The sequence below is a fragment of the Stegodyphus dumicola genome, chromosome X2 (assembly GCF_044657685.1).
Source record: "Stegodyphus dumicola isolate Sdum_Otavi_A_Nest chromosome X2, ASM4465768v1".
Lineage (NCBI taxonomy): Eukaryota > Metazoa > Arthropoda > Arachnida > Araneae > Eresidae > Stegodyphus > Stegodyphus dumicola.
This window is the reverse complement of record NC_140781.1, coordinates 21,558,331-21,580,788: the sequence shown is the minus strand read 5'-3', so window position 1 is coordinate 21,580,788 and position 22,458 is coordinate 21,558,331. Positions and strand designations below refer to the sequence as shown.

The following is a 22,458-nucleotide window of genomic DNA, read 5'->3' as shown; positions in this document are numbered from 1 at the left end:
AAAAAAAAAAAAAAAAAAAAAAAAAAATTGTAGGTGATGTTGAAACTGACTTGTCCTCATTTATTATCAACCTTCATACTTCAATATCAGTCTGAAAAATGATTTCAAAAGTTTATTATAATTGAGCAATAATCTCCGTTTCCATCAATCCTTTTATTCGCCAGGTGAATGTTACCAAAATAGCTGCATACATTTACAGAATTTATTCAAGCAAAAATGGAAGAACTAGAGCGAGAAATTTTGGAACTTCAAAATGATACTATCCTAAAATCCAATGTATCAGATGACAACTTTTGGTATACAGTCGACAGAAACAAATTTACATTCTTGAAAAGAGCATCATACAAAACAAAACTGTTTTTTTTATTCCACATATTTATATGAATCATTGTTTTCAACAATGAATATAGCAAAATCAAAGTACAGATCGTGACATACAGATGAACATCTTGATGACTGCTTGCGATGAGAAATAGCATCATATTATTCTAATTATGAAATAACGGCCAATGAATTAAATTCCACACACTTTATTTACTTGATTTTTAATACCAATGAGCTGTTAAACTAAAGGATTAAATTTAGTCAGTATTTTACATAGGAATACTATCAATACAATTTTATATTTTAAAATTATATTTTTGGAATATTTCTTTTTTTATATATTATGTGTATGTATACTTACATTTACCTTTGAAAAATAAATGTGCCCACCATCCCACTGGTATTCAAGAATGTGCTTTAAGTTACAAAAGAATTGGTGATCCCTGACCCCACTGGCTACGCTAGTCGCACTGTGGCCAATAATAACACCAGAGAACAATTAGTAACACAATTTCTGTTGAGTTAAATTTTTTAACTGTTGTAATTAAATAGGCATGCTGATTTCAAAACTGTAGTTAGTTTCCTTCTACCACCTCAATTTTTTATCTGCACCTCATGTGAATGTGGGCACTCTCCATGGCATTAAGCACAGACCACAAGGCTGACACTACTACTGTTCACTTACAAGGCTGACATGAGAAAGTGTGTCCAGCAATATTTTTGAAGTGATAGTGGATGTGTGTATTGACATAACATACACGGTTTAATGGAGCTCATAGGAATATACATGTACATGGTTTAATGGAAGGTAGGAATTTCAGCCTGTAACACACTCATGGGAATTATTCATCAAAAGCTCAAAGTGGAGCTTGAAGTGTGTCCTCCAGAATGGAAATTTATTTGGTGCAGTTCCAATAGGCCATTCAATTTGTTTGTGAGAAGAATATTGACCATTCAATTTGTGAGAAGACAAAGAATCATTGATTTGTTGCAATAGCATATGCACCAATAGATTATTTGTGTTGATCTTAAAATAGTCTGCTTCCTCCTAGGTCAGCAATGCAGATGTACGAAGCATCCCTGTTTTTTTTTGTAGAGATCGTTTTTTAGTAGAGAATTTTGTTTTTTTAGCAGAGCTCATGAGAAGCATCGGGTGCAGTCAAAATGGCTGCCAAGATCTAACCTGAAACCTGAAGATCTAAATATTCTACATCAGCCACTAGATGACAGAACATTATATTTCCCCTCTGCATATAAAACTGGGTTTCATCAAGCAATTTGTTAAAGCTCAAGATAAAGACCGGTGTGTTTAATGATCCACAGATTCAGCAGCACCTTATAGATGAATGTTTCATTAGAACAATACTAGAACTTCAAAAGAATGCATTCAAAAACATTGTGATATAAACTTTCTTGGAAATACACAAGCACAGAACTTCAGCAAAATTACCCAGCAATTTTTGGAGAGCTTCAAAATGCTTAGTTGGAACATGAGCATCAAACTGCATTTTTTACACAGCCATCTTGACAACATAAATAATAAAAATCTTGATTTCATCAGTGATAAGCAAGGTAAGTGATTCCACCAAGATTTGAAGGTTATGGAGGCACAGCACTAAGGTAGATGGGATGTACATATGATGTTTGACTATTGTTGGAACATCAAGTGAGAATCCACAAACACTCCAGGAAAGGACATTAGTGAAAATTTTTACCTTAATATGTATGTTTATCATTCTATAAAAAATTTACTGCCTGTATGAACAAAATTTAACTTGCAGTAACTAATTTATTGGGGGGGGGAACCTAACACCAAGGAGTTACGCTAGACAAATGAAATTTGGTAGGCATGTTTATACATCTGAAAGGTCACATATATTGAAATTTCATACCAGGCAAGTTAAGCGTGGCACTAGCAATGCCACTTTGAACATGTAAATTAGGTTTGCTTTAAATACGTGCTGCAAAGTTCATGAGCATTATTTATCATTGAGATCTGACGCAGTAAGCTGATGTTACTCAAGAAAGCCTTTAAGAAGATGAAGAAGCCATTATCAACAGCTCAGTGAGTTTGAACCAGGTCATGTAATAGGGCTACAAGAAGATAAATTTTCATTCCATGATACTGCAGAAAGACTTGCAGGGATGCATGGTTGTTGGCAGCAGCAGTTAAGGGAGGGTACTGGCTTAAGATGACTGGGTTCTGGGCAACCACATGGCACTACTGAGAGGGATGACCGCCACTTTCGACACATAACTGAGGCACATTGTAATGCAGCAAAAATTCGAGTTGCCATTGGCACCACAGTGGCACAACTGTTACAAACTGATTACTTGAAGGTCAGCTCCAAGCCAGATACCCTGTAATGTGCATTCCACTGACTCCAAACTACTGCAGTTTGTGATGTCAGTGCTGTCTAGCTAGAGATCATTGGAGGACAGAGTGGAGATCTGTTGCATTTTCTGATAAAAGCCTGTTCTGCTTTGGTGCCAGCAATGGCCCTGTGTTGATTAGGACACTAGGTGAATGCTTGCACCCAGCCTGTCTGCAGCCTTCACACACTGCACGTACACTTGGAGTTACAATCTGGGGAGCAATTTCCTATGATGGCAGGAGCACTCTCATGGTTATCCCATGTATCCTTACTGCAAATCTGTATCCTAGTCTGGTGATTCACCTGTTCTGCTGCCATTCATGAACAGCATTCAAAGGGTAATTTTCCAACATTAGAATGCGACCCTCATACTGCTGTTGTAACCCAACATGCTTTACGGAACATCAACATGTTGCCTTGGCCTGCTAGATCACCAGATCGATCGCCAATTAAGCATTTATGCAGCATCATTTGATGATAACTTCAGCATCATCCAGAACCAGCATTAACCATCCCTGTACTGGCCAACCAAGTACAACAGGCATGAATTTCCATCCTACAAACTGACATACAGTACCTTTAATCACACAACGCATGCCCGTATGCATGCTTGCATTCAAAATTATGTTGTTTATTATAGTTATTAATGCACCAGGATTTCACATTTGAAATGACTCTTCTTGTACTTACATTAATCTGAGATCCTGAAAATTTAATCAGTTAAATATGTTACCTAAACAAATGTATTGCTGAAGTTTCATTACATTAATTTTTCCTTGGCGTTCAGATTCTTTTCCTATCAGTGTATATGCATTTGAATGAAAAAGGAAAAAAATTATTCTTTGTGAACAGTATATTTGGTAAGTTTTCCCTTCATTTTTCTTTATATGCATAATTTATATGACTTTTGAGACAAAGAGATGGTATCCTGTAGCTTAAAAAGTTGATGTGATATACACAAACTGAGGTTATTTTTGGATTCAGAGGCCAAAAGTTAGACAAAAATAACAGATCTAAAACAATAAAATTGCCATTTCCCAGTATAATGCATTCATCGACATATTGATGTTGGCTAGGTTCACAATTTTGGCCCTTAAGTGACAAGTCAGCACTACACATTTTGCCACAGAGTGCAATTTCTGTGGGTCCTGAATTCTGCTGCTCAGTACCTCTCTAAACTATACAGACCAGTCTCTCTACTAAAAGTTCTAGCCATCCCTAAATTCTAAATTCTAAGAAAGTACTGCCTCTAAATTCTGACATCCAATGTGGCTGCACTGCTTGCACCTGCTCTGCAAAGGGTAGCATTTTTTATACGACCTGAATAAGTGAAGCCCTAGTGTTCTCAAGTCTATATGTCATCTTACTAAATTTAAACTAATGAACTAATTTCCTGAAATTGCTGAAGCTCCGACGATTCAAGATTTCAGACTTTGTGCTGCATACATTTATTTAGATTTGGATTCTTTTTTAACATTATTATTATTGTTGAATTAAAACAAGAAGAATCAAGGTATTGTTTATAAATCTGCAGGGCTAGTTTTGAAGGTGGAACTTTTTTCAGCTGTAGAAGTGCAAAAGAAGCAGAAAAAGCAGGTACTTCTGCAGCTTAAGGTTCTTTTATTTAAACCTCCGAACTTAGTCCTGCACATTTGTGAGTATAACACTGATGCCTTATTTGACTCAAATTTTCTTTTTTGCTACTGCACTGCCACTAGAACTGTGAAATTCCTACCAAAGGACCCCCTGGCTGAGAACTCCTGCTTCCTGACCTTGATATCGAACAGCATAAATATTTTGAATTTGTCAACCCAAAATGACTTAAAAGATAACACTTACTCTACCAAAACAAGACATTTACGTTCGACAGGTTTATTAATGTTCTCCAACATTTCATACTATTTTTGAATACTGGAGTAGCTATGTTATTAGATTCTTTGGTATGGAAAGAACTCGCTGTTTACAAGAAAAACACTTCCACATCAATTCAAAACATACACACAATATATATTGGCTGTACAGTAAAAGCTTATGGAAGTACTTAAAAATTCAGAAGAAAGTCTCGAATAATCCGAGAAAAATCATTTGCAACCAACCAACAAAATCAGAAAAATGAGAAGCAGTATTAATCTTAAAATAGCTTAAGTGCTTTATTCCCTGTCACTTTAAATGTTGATGCATTCAGGACCAAAGGTTATGCATATAACTTATGATAACAAAATTTATAACTGATCATTAAAAGAAGTAGATAAGAAAATGAGAAGAAATAAAAATACTAATAATAAAGAAATGAGGGGGGAAAATTGACAGTGTTACATACGAATCAATATACTATTACATGATAGCTATATAAACAAACACTAAAATTATAACTCACAAAGAAATATTTATTAATTACACTTGCAACTTGTCACACTTGAAATTTTCTGAATCATATTTTGAAGTAACTATTTTTATCATTTCCTATTATATGAAGAGAGATGGGAATTACTACCTGACATATCTTAGCCGTTATTATGAATGAATAATTTCAGATAGTGGTTATTTACCTTAAATAAAACAAATGAAAGAAGAATACTGTGCTATGAAAGAAATGTCATTAATCAAAATTGCCTAAGTATTTCAAATTTGGAAAAGTGTTTCCTCTCGGGCATTTCTGCAATTCTGTCCACTTTTTCAAGTTCATGGAACTAGGACAACTAAATCTTAAACTATGTCACGGAAATTATAAAAAAACACATATGAATATTTTAAAAGATTTATTGTTAAACTTGGAGTTTCCTTCTGCTAGCATTATATCCATCAATTTAAGGTAAATAAAACAACCATTTAAAAAAAAAATTATAAAAATATCTACAAAATTACCAAAATTATTATAAGCATTAGATTTTAATACTCGTATTTTGAATAGGTACAGAAATACAACCTTACCCAAATGACTGATCTGTAAACCACAGTTCAACAATAATCTGAAAATCTGCTTTCAAAAGAGATTCTCGAACCTGAAAACAAACATAACTATAAAATACATAAGTTAGCAAAGTGCTTTACACCAAACATATTTCTACAGTAACAACATGGCACATTATTTGCAAAACAATGGGGTTGAGACATTTTACACAATAAGGAATACAGAAAAGAATTCTATACAGAACAGGAATAAATGCACAGTTAAGAAAAATATTGAATTGCTATTGAAGTACATAATCTCTAGCTCTGTGCTTAAGTTATTAAGATCAAAATAATGGAAAATATGAAAGGTTTTACTTTTTATAAGTATGCAAACAGCATAACTATGATGTGTTTTTTAAGCAAACACTGTTTTTAAATATTGCAGTTGCCATTCCATGCACATGTGCTGAATACCTACATATGTTGTTTAGTCATAGACACCAGTGACAGAAGTATTCATTCATATTAACATTTTTTCCCCCACGGACATTTAATAAGCCTCAGACAACTTAAAATTTGGCCAATTTAAAAATATGCATTGTAATTCATTTTCAGAATGCAAAATACAGGTTAAGTGGTGGAAATTCATTGACAGATTAGTGAAGTGTATGAAGAAGATATGAATGCTAGAATGATAAGAAAATGGATCAGAGCATTTGAAGATGCAGTACTAATTATGAATGCTGGAATGGTAAGAAAATGGACCACAGCATTTAAAGATGCCACACTAATGTTCATTATGAGCAGTAAACTGGGTGACATGTCATCACTGAACACTTGGTGTAGAAAGGTGATGCAAAAGTTCAAGAAAATTGATACTTTCTAATTTTTTTGTTATGTGATGAGCTTCCTCAAGTTTCAAGGAGTATTTCTAATGAAATTGTGACATGAGGCTTAAATTTAGAAGTTGTTCTCATGTCAGGCACCAGAACAAAACTAATTGTGTAGTCAGTGCTTTAACATTCTTTCAACAGTACAATGATAAAGGTAACCATGTCAAGGCAAACTGTAGCTGCCAACAAAACATGCATGGCTCATGTTACTCCAAAATCAAAATATTATCCATAGAATGTAAGCACATTAAGACAATGATGATTATGACATCAAAATAGTCATGCTGCCATGGCTGGCGCAGACTTATAAGAGGATGCAATTCAGAAGCTGGTTGTATGATATGGCAAGTGTCTTAATATCAGTGGTAATTTTGTTGCAGAAAAGATTAAGATACAGGTTTTCATGTAAAAATAAAATGGCTAAAATAATTGCATTTGTGTTTTTAATACCAAAATAGTACTTAAAAAACATGCCTCATAAATTCAAAATTTTAAATTTTGATGTATTATGCAGCCAACAAACCACCAGGTATTTGAAGAATTTAATATCCAGATTAAGAGATACCCATATTAAGAATAGACATCCATTTATGCCACCTTAACCATATATTTTTTAATTTGTAACCTTATGCAGGTCTGTAAATGCAGTTATCAAATTTTCATGTCAAAAGAAGAAATATTATCAGTAAGCAATAATGCTAATGAAGTATGTTAATATTAAATTCAAGCCAATGTTGCCTGCCTTAAATTTGGAAAAGAGCTTATCACTGTCTGGATAGATTGGATGGCCTTGTTAAGATTTTTTTTGAATCTAATATTCACATTATGTAGAAGATGTATAAGAGTAACATAACATTTAAAATAATAATTTTTTTTTGAAGGAAATGCCGAGCAGAACTTTTATAATTAAGATTTCTATTGAATCTAATATTTACATTATGTACAAGATGTATAGGAATATCATAACATTTCAAATACTAATTTTACACAAGGATATGCTGTACAAAACTATTACAGTTTATACAAAATACGATATCAGAATGCAATAACATTATTTCAGATAATAATATTACAACAAGGTGTGTTACATAATACTTGCAACAACAGATGCAATACACTAGACACATTCTGAATAAATGTGATAAATAACTATAATGCAAGACATTTTTCATAACCTTGAAATTTAAAGAAAAATCCGAACTGGTATAGAATACTTTTATTAATTCTTAGAAAGATCCCTACTATAATGCATTATTTTACACGATGAATGTTCCATGTTTCACAGAATATTTTGTCTTTTGTTAGCCATACTTACACATCTCTAATCATATCAGCAACATATGCTGTTGCATATTCATCCAAAATCTTCAGGAAGAAATGGTACGTTCATTCCTTTCATTCTTGATTCTGCCATTTGTCTTGCTATTGTTAGATATCCTCTTTTTAAGTTGCAAATTTTGCTTTATGTCGATAACTTAATAAATTTTATTGTGCTGAACTTCTTGTTTTGCATGCTGGCATATTTTTTCACCGTCTCCATATACACAATGACTTCGAATGCAGTTTACGGAGATCTTGGTATGCTTCAATACTTTTATTTCTAATATGCTTTTGTTTTGTATATTACATTTTTGAAGAGACTTTGTACTGCTTGACTACCCGAGAAAATCTCAGTATTTGTTTTCTTCTGATCAGACCAGCTCAGAGCTTTTTTCATTACAAGTAACTATGCTTGAAACATCAAAACATTCCCATTCAAAAAATAAAGTGTCTTTCTTTATACACACAATTTGGAAACATGTAAAATGATACTTCAGTCTTTTCATTTGCCTTGGAATCATTTTAGTACAATTTCTGCCCTTATTTAAAGATTTCCAATCATATACTTGAATTCTTCCTGAGTTGGAAAGTCATCTGGAAGCTTTCAGTTGTTATTTAAAATTCAGTGATCCCATTTTCTTATCAGTTTTCGAATTACACTTTCCATATACTACAATTAGATATTTACAGGAATTATCTTCAGAATCTGCACAGCTATTGTGTGACAATTCATCATTTCTAGTAGCACAGTTCTTTGAACTGCTAATGCTTTTTGTTTCATTTTTACAGACTGCATGGTTGAAAAAAAATCCATGCAGAATAAAATACCATAATTCAAGCAACAGCCCTTTTGTATAGTTTTCCTCAGCTATTTTAATGAGATCCTTTTTTTTCCAAAGAAATCTATAAACAAATTATTCCGGATATTGACTCTGTCAATTATTATACCAAGATATATTAACTGACAAAAGACATCTTTCACATTAATGCTAAATCAATTCAGTTTAATTTTTGGTGCTGTTAAAAACCATTCCTCTTTTCCTAATTATAATGACTATCACATTTGATTTCACTGTAGAGAGCCCTAATGTATTTTCCATTGATCCAAGATAAATCTGTAAATATAATTAGATTTAAAGTTTGAATCATAGTATCTTGCAATCAGAACATATACAGACAGATACATTTATGTATTCAGAAATGTGCCAGGATGTTACATACAAGGTAGCAAAAAAATAATTTGAAATAAACGATCCAAAAGAAACCTTGTGATTCAATAAATCAAAATGGATCTTGAGATATGTATGCTGCTTGATATGCTTTTGAGGAAGATGTGAATAACAACAATCAAGCTCTCACAGTTATAGTTACAGAGAAAACATTTTGAAAATTTCTAACAGATCTTAGTGCATAGCAATGAATCAAATATATCCCTGTCGAAAATTGACAAACGTATTTACAAATTCATGGACAATATTTAAATTTTTACATTTCAGGTAATGGTTTATTTAGTTTTTAATGGCAAGATTAGTTTAACAAGAAAATGACTTTTGTTTAAAAAAAAGTTCATTGCTGCTCTTGTCAAAATGGTGAAGTGTACATGCTTGGAAAAATTATTCAAATGCTTAAATAACGGTAAAGAATATTCAAAATCAGGTAGATTTCATTGAATACTTGATATGTGGTGACCCACTGACATGATAGAAAGGTATTTTTTCTTGTTTCAAAATATTTAAAATGGATAAAGTGCATAAAGAAAACAGAGTCATTCATTGTGCTTTCACTCGATTGTACAATCAAATTACAAAAGATTTCAGTTCACAAGAAATTGACAAGCTATGTTTGAAAACGTGAAATTAAAATACGAAAAACATCAGAAATTAAATCCTGAATCTATGGAGCTTATACTAGAAGACAGTGGCATAGCTGGGGGGGGGGCAAGGAGGGACATCCGTCCCCAGACACAACATTCATTCAGAGGGTGCCAAATTGATGTTATAAAATTTTAGAATGAAATGTTTTCCCATTGTTGGCACACAGAAAGGGGCACAAAACATTCAGTTATCCTTGGGTGCTGAAAAGCATAGCTACGCCTCTGCTAGAAGATAATACTAAGCAGCATGAAGACATGAAAGTCAGTCAGTTGATGGATATAATAACAAGTTTCTACAAAGTTACAAACATTTTTGCGAAATATTTTAAAGAAAAAGAGGATGATGATTCAATTTTAGATCGGGAAAATCAAAGCCAGAAGTTCAAACTTCCAAAAACTGAACTTGAAATATATGATGGAAATTTAAAGGTGTGGTTACCCTTTTTGTCAATGTTTAAGAGAATTGACAAGGATGGAAGTATAGACCCAGAAGTTAAATTCCAGTATCGTATTCAGCGTACTGTTCCAAGTTTCGGAATTCCACATTACAGATCTAGTTCAAAGTTATCCAGCGACTGCTAAAAATTATCCAAAAATGATTGAGTCTGAAAGCCAGGTTTGGGGAGGATGATCATTTAGTAGAACTTTATGTTAGAGAATGATCGTCGGTAATAAAAAACACATAGTCATTATGTTTTCTTTCATCTTTGCATAATCAACTTGAATCGCAGTTAAGAGCATTAGATTCATTGGGAGTTCACACAAAAATGTATAATGCCATTCTATTTCTATTAGCAGTCATGTATTCTTCAGGAATTGCTAAAGTGCCATTCCCACTGGGGTTTATCTGAGCTAGCAGAGAAAACTGACGTAGCCGATCCATCTCCAAAACCAGTTTTCCCCCCATAGGGCAGCAAGTTAAAAAATCTTAACTGTAGGCATAGCAGAGCTAGTCGACACATGGAACTGACTTCGTTAGCTCAAATAAACCCCAATGGTAATGGCCCTTAAGAGTATTCCCTTTTATTAGGAATGAAGTTGAAAGTGAACAATGAATATCTGCGGCAAGATGTTTCCAATGCTTCAAGTAAACAGAAAGGATGGGAATGACTCTGGAAGAAAGGACTGACTTTATTGAACCTACTGCCTACTACTAATTTGCTGAAGATTCAGGAAAAGGAAATATGAGTAATTTTGCACATATAAAAGGCTTTTCTACAAATTAGTGTTAACAAGGAAAAACGTGATTACTTGATTTCTCTGGTGACACAAGTTTGAGAGGAATGAAATGCACATGTTTCATTACTGTTGTGTTGTGTTTAGAATGAATTGCAGTCCATTCCGATTAGGTACGATTGATTTTCATTTGAAGCAATACTAGTCACCTCTTGGTGGATTTCAATTAAAAAAAGGGAAGATAATGAAGGAGAAATTAAATAAAGAATAAAGGCTCAGAAAATCGAAAATTGAATCATAGTGATTGCAAATGATATATCTCTGGTGAAAAAAAAGAACTTAAAAAGTTGTATATTTTGCAACAAACTACATGAAAGCAAAGACTTTTTAAATATTTTTTTTATTATTTGGGCATCAGAGACTACTTATAATCCAAAACAAAATATTTTAGAGAGAAGGAAGGCTCTTTTATTTGTTTGAAAAGTGGGGACAAAGCGCACAGCTGAAAGAACATAAGGAAAAGGATGACATGAAGGAAAATGAAGACTGTGAAAAACCAAATACATGCCTAACTAATGTTACCTGAAGACGTTTTCCTTCAAACTTTGATTGTAAATATGAAAGAAAAGGAAAAGAAATGTACTGTTAGAGTACTTTTTGATTCAGGTTCACAACGCTCTTACATTTTGAAGAAAACTGCTGAAGAAATGGGACGTAAGCCTACTGGTTTTGAACCTTCGGTGCAACTATTGTTCGGAGGTAATAGTTCTAGCAGAGAAGATCATTAGTGCTACACTATTCTCAAAAGTTTAACTCTGAATTATTCCTGCAAATTTCAAGTTTTGAATCAACCTGTAAGTTGTGCTACAACTGGAAGACTCTGGCACAGACGCTGGATGGAAGAATTGAAACATAAAGGAATTCATTTGACCAATGTGGGTAGAGGTCAACCACAAATAGAAATACTACTTGGAGCTGATATGGTTGGAAATCTACTTGCTGGAAATATGTAAATTAGACTATGGATTAGTTGCTGTTCAAAGTCTGTTTTGATGGATGATAATGGGAATGCTGCTAGATTAATCAAATAATGATTCTAGCTCTCATTTGTTCAGCATTCTTCATCATCATCCTGGTACAATTGAGGGTTCCTGGAAGTTAGAAGTAATTGATATCACTGATACATGTGAAAATAAATCAAAAGGTGTTATGGAAAAAGCAGTGTTTGATCATTTTGAAAAGACTATTAAATTTAACTCTGGCAGAAGATATGAAATTACCTTGCCTTGGTTAGAATGCCAAGATCTTCCAGACAACAGAAATGCAGCTATGAAAAGATTCGTTCTTGCAACGACTAAACTCAAGGCTGCAAATAAGACTAATGCATAGAATTCAGTTTTTTAAGATTGGGTGCATGAAGGCAAAATTGAAAGAGTTCCAGAACAAAAATTGGAGGGTAAAGGGGACTATTTACCTCACAAAGGAGTTTTTAAAGAAAATTCCACAACAGTGGTGATGCCTGTTTCCAATGCTTCAAGTAAACAGAAAGGATGGGAATGACTCTGGAAGAAAGGACTGACTTTATTGAACCTACTGCCTACTACTAATTTGCTGAAGATTCAGGAAAAGGAAATATGAGTAATTTTGCACATATAAAAGGCTTTTCTACAAATTAGTGTTAACAAGGAAAAACGTGATTACTTGATTTCTCTGGTGACACAAGTTTGAGAGGAATGAAATGCACATGTTTCATTACTGTTGTGTTGTGTTTAGAATGAATTGCAGTCCATTCCGATTAGGTACGATTGATTTTCATTTGAAGCAATACTAGTCACCTCTTGGTGATATAGCAAATCACTCAAGTCTTCATCACTCAAATAAACAACTGTTTTATGCCAGTAGTTCAGAAGAAGAGTTGCATTACTTAATATAATCAGCCACACAGTTAATGAGTGAAGCAAATTTCGAATTAAGAGGTAGATTGGGAGCTTACTCGAGATAAGAAATTTAAGAAATAGTGATATTAAATCAAAATCAACATGAGCTCAGAAATTACTTTGAGAAAAACATGAAGACCTGTTTTATAATGTAGGTGAGACTGGTTATTCAGATATCCAAGCAGCAAGAAGAGTCATCATGTCAGTTATGCAGAGAGTATTTGATCCCATAAGATTCTGCTATCTGGTAACCCTTGTGCCAAAATTTTGTTATAAGAAAGTTGAAAAGCAAAGTTAAGCTGGGATCCTGAAGTGCCTGCATACATACAAAAAAATAGTTGAAGGAACTGCTATTATTATTTTTAGCTAAAATTTCCAGAAATATTATACTAAATAATTGGAACTTTCATAGTTTACATAATTTTGCGATGCCTCTAATTTTTCTTATGCTATTACAGGTTATTTATGATGTGAGAATGGAAAGAGGGTTTTGGTTCAACTACTTCAAGCCAAATCAAGTTGCTCTATTGAAGAAGGCAGCAATTCTGAGAGTTATTAGCTTGCTGCACTAGAGCACGATTAGCTTCATTTGTCAAGAAAAACTTAGGAGTTGAATGATATTACAGGTTTTTGAACTGACTCTTCCACTGCTTTATGCTGTATAAAAGGAGATCAGTGAGGATTTTTTGTGAAAAATACAGTGAAAGAAATTCACAGCTTAACAAAGACAGAGAACTGGAACGATATTTCCCTCCAGAAGTTGTTCAGCAGCCAAACGTAAGGAATCCAGATGGTGGGAAGGCCCTTCTTGGTTGAGACTACCAGAAGACGAATGGGAAGATCCAATTCTGTTGTAAATGAAGAAGTAAATATTGAGAAGAAAGGTTTTGTTACTTCATTCATTAACTTATAATAGCTCTGAAAACTTATGGTTCTTTAGTTACTTTTCTAACTACATGAAAATCTTGAGAATGCAAAAATACAAAAATGCCTAAAAATGATTGAATCATGAGAGCATTAATTGTTTTTGAATTGACTTCAGCTGAGAAGTATATGATAAAAGCACTTCATAAGGAAGTCTTTACTTCAAAAGAAATTTTAAGTCTTCACATGCATTTCAAAATAGAGAAGGTATCTTATGATTTAAAACAAACTGGAAGGAAGGATGATGTGAATTGCATCTATCCCAGGCTCCTGCCAAGTGATTACCAGCTATTTCAGATGATCATTGATCATTTCCATTTCAGCATAGCTCATGCAGGTATACACATATTTTTATCTAAGTTGCATGAAAACTTTTGGATCCTGAAAGGAAGGAAGAGCATTTGGAAGGTAATTTCTGCTTTTGTCAGATGTAAGAGACTTAAAAAATAATAATGAAAAAAAAAAAAAAAAAAAAAAAGACGCTTCCTGCACCACTGCCATAGGACAGGATGAGAGATGCCTACATTTTTGAAGTAACACAGGTATAGATTAGGCAGGTCCTGTTATTCTAAAGGACAGGTGAAAAGGGTGGATTATCCATTTTACCTGCACTGTGTACAGGTCTGTCCATCTTAAATTCATGTTTCATAATTTTTAGACCTATGTGTATTGTAAAAATGCTATACATTTAAATTACTATGTTGAATTTTCTATTTTTAGTATATTTGTAATTTTTGCATTGAATATACTATTGTTTTGATTAATTTTCTCCAACTTAAAAGGTGGGAATATGTCAGAAATTGATATATGCATTTACTCCTCCATATTTAAATTTTTATGTTTTCAGGTAATGGTTTATTTAAGTTTTAGTGGTAACATTGTTTGTATTAAGAAAACGATTTGTGTTTAATAAAGTTTATCACAAATATTTGTAAGGATTATGTTAATTTTATTAACAGTTAAATTTTAAGTTAAAGTTCTTTCCTGTCAAATTCTTAACTTCGACTTACTACTTCCGGCCAGAACGTAGTTTTGGAATCTTGCTGAATATTTAATGAGGAGGAGCGGTATTTAAACCACGAAGTTACTTACTGAGTCAGAGAGAATCAGAGTTTCTGATTTACGCGCATCTGCCTTTTGGCCACTCTCTCTCTCAAAGCTGTTATTATGCTAGGCCATATTCAGGCCCTTGCTAAGCTTCGTAGTCAAATAAGTTAAGGGGCCAACTCGATTTGAACCTTGACAGCTTTGGCTATACTTCTTTAGTTAATCTTAGTTTTAGTTTAATTCTTAGTCTTTTAAGTTCAAGTCCAAGTGCGGGTTTTGCTTGTACACTCCCAGGTGGAGTTTTGTTAAATCTTATTGGAATAATAAAGGGTTAGTTACCCTTCTATCTTGTTACCGAACTCAAGCGATTATTCGCTTATCAGTTCTTAGATTCTTCACTTTCAACATTAACTTAGAATTCCAAAGTGAGGAACTCTACATATTGATGTGTAAATGCTTGGAGATATTATTTAGATGTTTAAGAAAAGTAGCGTTAAGAATATTAAAATCAGGTAGCTTATATTGAATTTTTGATACCCCCAACAGCAATGATAAGTATTTGATCCTAGCCGTTTTTCGACAAAGACTTGTACAAGTACCATCATTGCTTCATGTTACAGTGAAAAGGCACTATTTCAGAATGCTCTCTTAAAATCCAATTCAGTGAAAAATCATAAATGGCATTAGAATGTTACCTGAAGCTTGAAAAACACCTCCATAAAAATATTAGAAAAAAAAAAAAAAGGATAGTAAATAGCAAATGAGGTAGGAAAAGCAAAATGCAGTTGTGAATGCACATAATTATTTAGATGATAGCAATGAACAAGCATATACAACGCAAAAAATCACAAGCACCAGTCATACAATGCAAGAGGCTAGCAATAATTTATCTGCCAAGAATAAGCTTTCCGGAATTGCTTTTGACAAAGTAGTTTTCCTTCTGAACAAGAGAGACCAATTTAAAATCAATGCAAAACTACACCTTGTTTTACCTAATTTTAACCATGGTATTTCTGATCATCTGGCTGATAAGATTTCTTCCTTACAACACAGCTCGTTTATAACTGGCCTCCGTGCTAACATTCTGTAATGAAAGGATGACAAAGGTATATATATCATAGTCTACTCCTGGCACAGAATGGTTTCTAGCACTAATTACTAGATTTTGTTGAATATCCTTTTTTATACCTGGCTTTATTTCTAAGGCCTTTCAAGACAAATGATACATTTAAATGATTTATGAAGCATTGGACAACTGACTTATATTCTAATGCTATTTTAATTTTTTTTTAATGTCAATAAACATCTGTTAAATCACTTCCTGTTACAACTATAATCAGAATAAAATATATTCTAACTTCACTCAATTCTCATGAACTCTTGAGTAATTTGCAGCAGCTCAGTAGTAGCTTCATGGGGGGAATCATTTGCATATAGCAAACAAACATTTTTGGATTGCTTTACTTCTTTCCAATACTTATCTAAGAATAAATATTATTACTGAAAAAGAGATTGAAAACATTGTGTACTTTGTCCAACAAAATGGTTGTTATGTGTATGCTAAAAGTAACGAGGAAACCTGTTCAGAGATATTGAACAGCAACTTGAAAGTTTCTGCAAGTTATACAGTTTTTCTTGTTTTTCAAAGTAACTGTGTGCACTCAATTCTTATAAAAAATTATTTATTTTTTCCCTCACATGTAATAAATATCTACATAATTTTTCATATACTTTAACCTGTCACAACTCAAAAATAAAAAGAAATAATAAATATAAAATTCAATTTTGAAGTATAACATCCAAATTATTGAAACTGTCAAACAGGAACTCCAGAAGCATGCTTTTGTAGTAGTGTCCTATACAAAGAACTCTACAAAATACAAGATCTTCAACAAATCGCCCAAACAAAAGAAATAACATTATTTAAGTGACTTATTGCAAAGAAAAAAAATTGCAAACATGTTTGCATTTTAGATTTTTTGAAAAAGTATGGATAAATATATACTTTACAGAGGTATTAAAATACAAATAAAAATACATTTCCCTTATATTTTACCAGGCATGCCAATTTTTAGCAAAAGGGATTTAGAACATCTTAAAAATTTATATGATTCCCAGCAGACTCTTTCAAAACAGACTACATATATATATGTATATATAAGCTAAAATATGCAATTTCAAAACACTGCATTTATAATCAGAAATAAACCAATAAATAACAATACACTAGGAATAATATATATAACAACTTACCTTATGACCATCAACAAGGGCATGGACTTTAAAAATAATAATATCATCCAAAATAATCTCTTCATTCTTATATAGAATCTGAAACGTTTTACTAACAGCTGTTCCATTTACTATGCAAGCAGGAAATACCAAGGAGCAACCTGGAAGAACAAAAATTATAAAAGAAACATTTTTAGTTAAATATTATTGTAGTAACCAATAACAAACAGAGTTTTTTCACATATTAACATGTTGACTGCCAAGGCACTTTTCGGATTACAGTTCGAGAAGCCAAATCGATTTAATCATATTATATTATTAAAAATACTAATTATGATTTGTAACAATCATTAAAAAGTTTCCAGGATTTAATTGGGGGTATAAAAAAGGGTCTTACGAATTATCTCATAGTTGGCTTTTGTTAGACAAAGCTCTTCACAGAAGCCCACTACGAGTCGATTCGTACAGACGTACTTCAACTTGTTGCCTCGGTACAACTAAAACTAGCACAAACATGTGAGTAACTCATAGCGGCGCAAAAGTGGCAAGTCAAGAAACTATGAAATACTCGTATTGAGTGTCCTGAAGAAGAGTGCTAATATGAGTTACTATCTCGTGTTGGGCAGTCAAAATGTTAAAGTCAATTCCTACTTATTTATTCCTGTTTATCGGAATTAAAGATATGCTGTGTTTATTAAATATATTATAAGACTTACAAATAATGATTGTTTATTAGGAATTCTCACTTGCCGTAAAAATTAATTTTATAACAACTTATAAATAATAGTACATGACTGTGGTAAATGGGATCGTAATATTTAAAAAGAATAAGTGACAACAGTAAGACAGAGTTCTAAAGATTTTTAAAGTGTATTGAATTAAAGAATTGTAGTTTAATAGAGTTGAATGAAGCGGATGTAATGTCCCAATATGTAGTAAAAATTCTCCTCGTATTTCTATGCTAACATGATAATAATATATGTTTAAAATATAACCGCTTAAAAATGTCCCTTGCTTCACAGAGAATGCAAAAATAAACTACAACACGACGCAAGCAACAATTAGAGAAAGAAAAACATAAGCGGCAAGAAAAGCTTCCTACAAAAACTCTTCGCAACAGGTCTAGCATATGTCGCCTTGAGTTGTGTGAAATGATTAGACGGAATATTAATTGAAGAACTGGACTGCTCAAAATTCACTGGAAAGGTTCCTTGCAATAGTGAAGCATTACGAGACATGGATAGAAAGAGAAATTATACACCACCGTCAGCATCATAAATTCGAGATGAAAAAATGTTAATAAAAAGCATACTTGCCAACCTATAACACTAAAAAATCAGGAGATTAAAAAGACTATTTAAATGATAAAAATATAGTTTTTAATAATGAATTAACTTTAAATAGTTATTAATTCTTAAATGCAAGCAACACAAAAATACCTTATACATAAAAAACATTTTTATTACTTGCATTGTTTAAGAAAAAACAAAAAAAGGCACTTTAATCAGTTTTCATACAAATGTTATGAACAGTGGCAGATTTTGCTTTCATTAAGAAAGAAACTTCATAATTTTGTTCATAGCAATTGCCACATAGGCCTGCCTTCGCTAATAAAAGTTTTTCTGATGTGTCATCACTAATATTAGATCTAAATTTAGTCCTCATTTTCGCAACAACACTGAAAATCCTCTCACACTCTGCATTACTATGGGGAACTGTCAAGATGGCCAACATAATTCTAGACAGTTCACTATATTTTAAAATTCCATCAGCACCTTTCAGTTTTTCTAATTAAACTCCGCTGGGTGTTAATCCTAGCTCATTTTATAACTTTATCCAGTTTTCTAATTGTAAACTACAAACTTGCGAATGCAATATTTATCAGTGGCGACATCAATATCATCATCTTTCATGACTAAATGAACTAACACAGGAAATCTGTTCAAAAAGTACCTTATAGGAGAAAAAGATGCATTTCATAGAGCAGAAACATCAGCAACTTTAGCATGCAAAATCACTTCATCGTTGACTGGAAATGTTATGTAATATGTAATCACATACTTGAAAGAAGTAACTTCTAACATGAAGATAAAACTTATTTTTGTCTTCTCCTGAAAGTTCTTCCACTACTTTTGTAGTTGCAGCTCCTATTACCAAATCTTCATCTTTCTTCTGATTTTCTATTTCACCATAAATCAAATCATATATAGAATTACATGACAAAACACAGACTTGTTTTACAATGATTTAAACAGATCATAAATCATTGATTGCAAAACATGAGTTAATGAAATTCTGCTTTCTAGAACTGTGTTAAGAACATCGAATGATGGCAAAATGAATTGTAAAAAGCTTTGTTAAGGTCTGAAGAAAAAAACATAAATATTTGTTCTTTGCAAGATAAACTTACGGTAATCAGAAAATGTTCCGTGTGTTGAGCAATGCTTTTATTTTGAGAGGAATTTGTATCAGCTTTACGCTTATATTTTGCAGTACTATTTTTAGAACTGCCAGTTGAACTGCTGAATGGTGCAGAAATTACTTTATTTTTTTCAAACCTATTTTTAACAATGGAAGTAGTAACTACATCTCCATTTACTTTAGGTATTTTACAACTTTCAATAGAGCCTTTTATCTTAACTCTCGAAGCATTTACTTCTTTAAAAAATGCAAGAAGTGAGTTCCATTTATCGAGGATTCTAGATAAGCATTTCTTTAAAGACAGCCAGCGTGTACACACGTTTCAAAATTTTTCTCATTTGAGTATTATGCAGTTGTTGGAACTGTTTCAATTTTTCCTTCCTTTTAGAACTCCTTTCAAGATAATAATAAATATCAACAATGTGTTCATCCACATTTATTGGTAAAGAAGCTGCTCCTTTTTCAGCTGCTAAATTTAAGAAATGACAAGAGCACCTTATATTCTGCCAAATCTGAATTTTCCTTTCTTAAGATGCCTGCAACACCAGTCCTCAAGCCTACCATTACTTTTTAAAAAAATTTAATGGACATTTTCAGGCAGTGATTTTCAAATCTATAATAACATTACAAAACAATCATTTACTTGATTTTATCATCATTAAATTATTAACATTAAAGTGAAATATTTATTTTAGTAATTTATAAAATTCGGAGCATTAGATTTTATGAGTGTAATGAAAGGGGGGATAGGTAAAATAAAATCTAGAAGCACTCAGATTTTATATTACGCCCAAAAGGAAAGTTTTTTTAACGTTTTGTGTGTTACCTATATTTATTGAATATCATGTTCTTCGCCCGTAAACCCCATACATTTGAAAACAACATATCTTTAGAATTTCCGCACTGGAGATAAAACTGTTATTTTCCGTACATTGAGTTGTTGAGGTTGTTAATCAAAAATTCGTTAAAGTTTTACAAAATATGATATAGATTAAAATAAATTCGAAATTCGGCCATCCAGATGCCTATGTTCGGGTGGAGGATTACATTATTCAAAATTTGATGGCTCTAGATACTGTCGTTTTTGTCACAGTGTGAGAAACATACACGTATTCAAACAGATTCTTCATTATTTAATTTCTTTAAATTTGATACAGGGCGATAAACAACAATTTGCAAGGAGACACGGACATTTATAGTAAAACAGCGCAAAATGCTGCTTCGAAACTAAAGCCTTTCTAGACTACCGGCCCTTTGAGCTAATAAATTAAATTAACAAAAAAAAAAAAAAAAAAAAAATCTTATGCAGAACTAAAAATAAATTAAAAAAAATAATCACTATAAAATACAAGGAAAATTAATTATTACAGTTAAATACAATTTTAATATTAAAATTAAATGTATAAAAAATTTTTAAGAAGTCAAAAAAGTGTTTAGCGCTATGATGTATTATGAAATATAATTGAAATAAAATTCCTTTATAGAAATTGTGCTATAATACTCATCTATAATTTTAAAAAAGCAGCACAACTTAGAATTTTAAACAAAACTTTCAAAAATTAATTTTTAAATATTTTAGTATTTTTTACTTATTTACACCAATAAAAAGCATAAAATTTGCAAGAGAAAATTGCTCGTTTGAAATTTTCTATTAGTTCAGATTTAAAATATTTTCTAGAAGTAGTTACAAATTTCCTTACAGCATAGGAAAAGCTAAAAAAATATCCAGCCCTGAAAGCATGCAACAGGTTTACAATTATTTGAAATATTAATTATCCTTGATAACTATACTAAATTTTTAAAAATCAATCTCAATTTCAAAAATAAAAATATGTAGAAATTCTAATTTGTGAAATGAGGCACTAAAACCAGCTTTTTCTTAACAATTATACACGCTGCAATAGGCAACAACTGTTAAATTTCTGCAAGTCGTCCTTACTCCTCTGGATGTGATCAAGGTGATAGCCCGGAATGCCTCAGACGTGGGAAAAAACCCATATGGGTTAGTTTATTTCTTATAAGGTCCATGGTCAGCTGACGGAAGGAGCAGTTTCGTTTCCGCCTGCTATTCAATGCGGTCTTTAAGGCCAAATGATTGACACCTCTTAGAGGGGTGCTAAAAGCAAGTAATAGGAAAAGATGAATGAAATAACTAAAGAACATCCAAATAACAGCCTTGAGCTTGCTTTGTGCTCATTGGCTAATACATACCAGATGACACGCAGTGGAGCTCGATGCCCATTGGAGAACTGGAGAACGACGTTTCTGGATACGTATATGCTCTCACTCACAAAGCAGAAGTTCTCATCTCTGATTCACAAGGTTTTGTTTTAGATATAATCTAGAGACAATTCAATTGCTTTCAGACGTCCAAAACCACTTTTTTTTTTTTTTTTTTTTTTTTTGTTCATATAGCGAAGTATTAAGCCAAGTTCCATAAAAATCGTGAGAAATTTTAAGAATACAAAAAAGTCGGGAGAAATATATTGTAAATCAGGTTAGCGGGAGAGCGGTCGAAAATCGGGAGAGTTGGCAACTCTGAAAAATTAATTCAAATAAAATTTTTCTTTGTTGACCTAAGTAGGATTTGACTTTAAGGTTTTTTTTTTTTTTTTTTTTTTTTTTTTTTTTTAATATTACTTGTTGAATTGTATTTTTTTTCTAAAAATCAATAAATTAAAGCAAATCCCAGTCATAAGAAAACCTATCAAACAATGCTTACATAAATAGACTTACATAAAGACTTTTTCAAAATGAAAGCAAATCTTAGACTTGACAGATCATACACAAGAAAATGACACTGTTGATGCATATAAAATTAAACTTACTGAAATTTAATTAACCCAAAATTTGATGCATGCATTAAGTGTATAAAAAAAGTAATGAGTTAGAACAAAAAGTTATTAAATCTTAAAATGGGTTTGCTCAACGTACTAGAATTTTTGGGCAAATTCACTTCTATCTTCACAGGAAGCTTTGGTGATGCTTTCAATGTACTTCGAACTTGATAAAAGCTGGAGAGGGGAAAAAAAATGAAAAACAGC

At 32.3% G+C, this 22,458-nt stretch overlaps 1 protein-coding gene across 1 annotated transcript in view; it reads right to left on the bottom strand.

Moving 5' to 3' along the window:
- LOC118190687 (protein FAM135A) overlaps window positions 1–22,458 on the bottom strand; it is a 167,400-nt gene that overhangs the window by 101,966 nt on the left and 42,976 nt on the right. The window contains exons 3-5 of the mRNA XM_085809140.1: window positions 22,349–22,428; window positions 17,015–17,154; window positions 5,631–5,701 (exon numbers count right to left, since the gene is read on the bottom strand). Of these exons, the coding sequence (XP_085665266.1) occupies window positions 5,631–5,701; window positions 17,015–17,154; window positions 22,349–22,428 (291 nt within the window). The remainder of the gene's footprint in view (window positions 1–5,630; window positions 5,702–17,014; window positions 17,155–22,348; window positions 22,429–22,458) is intronic.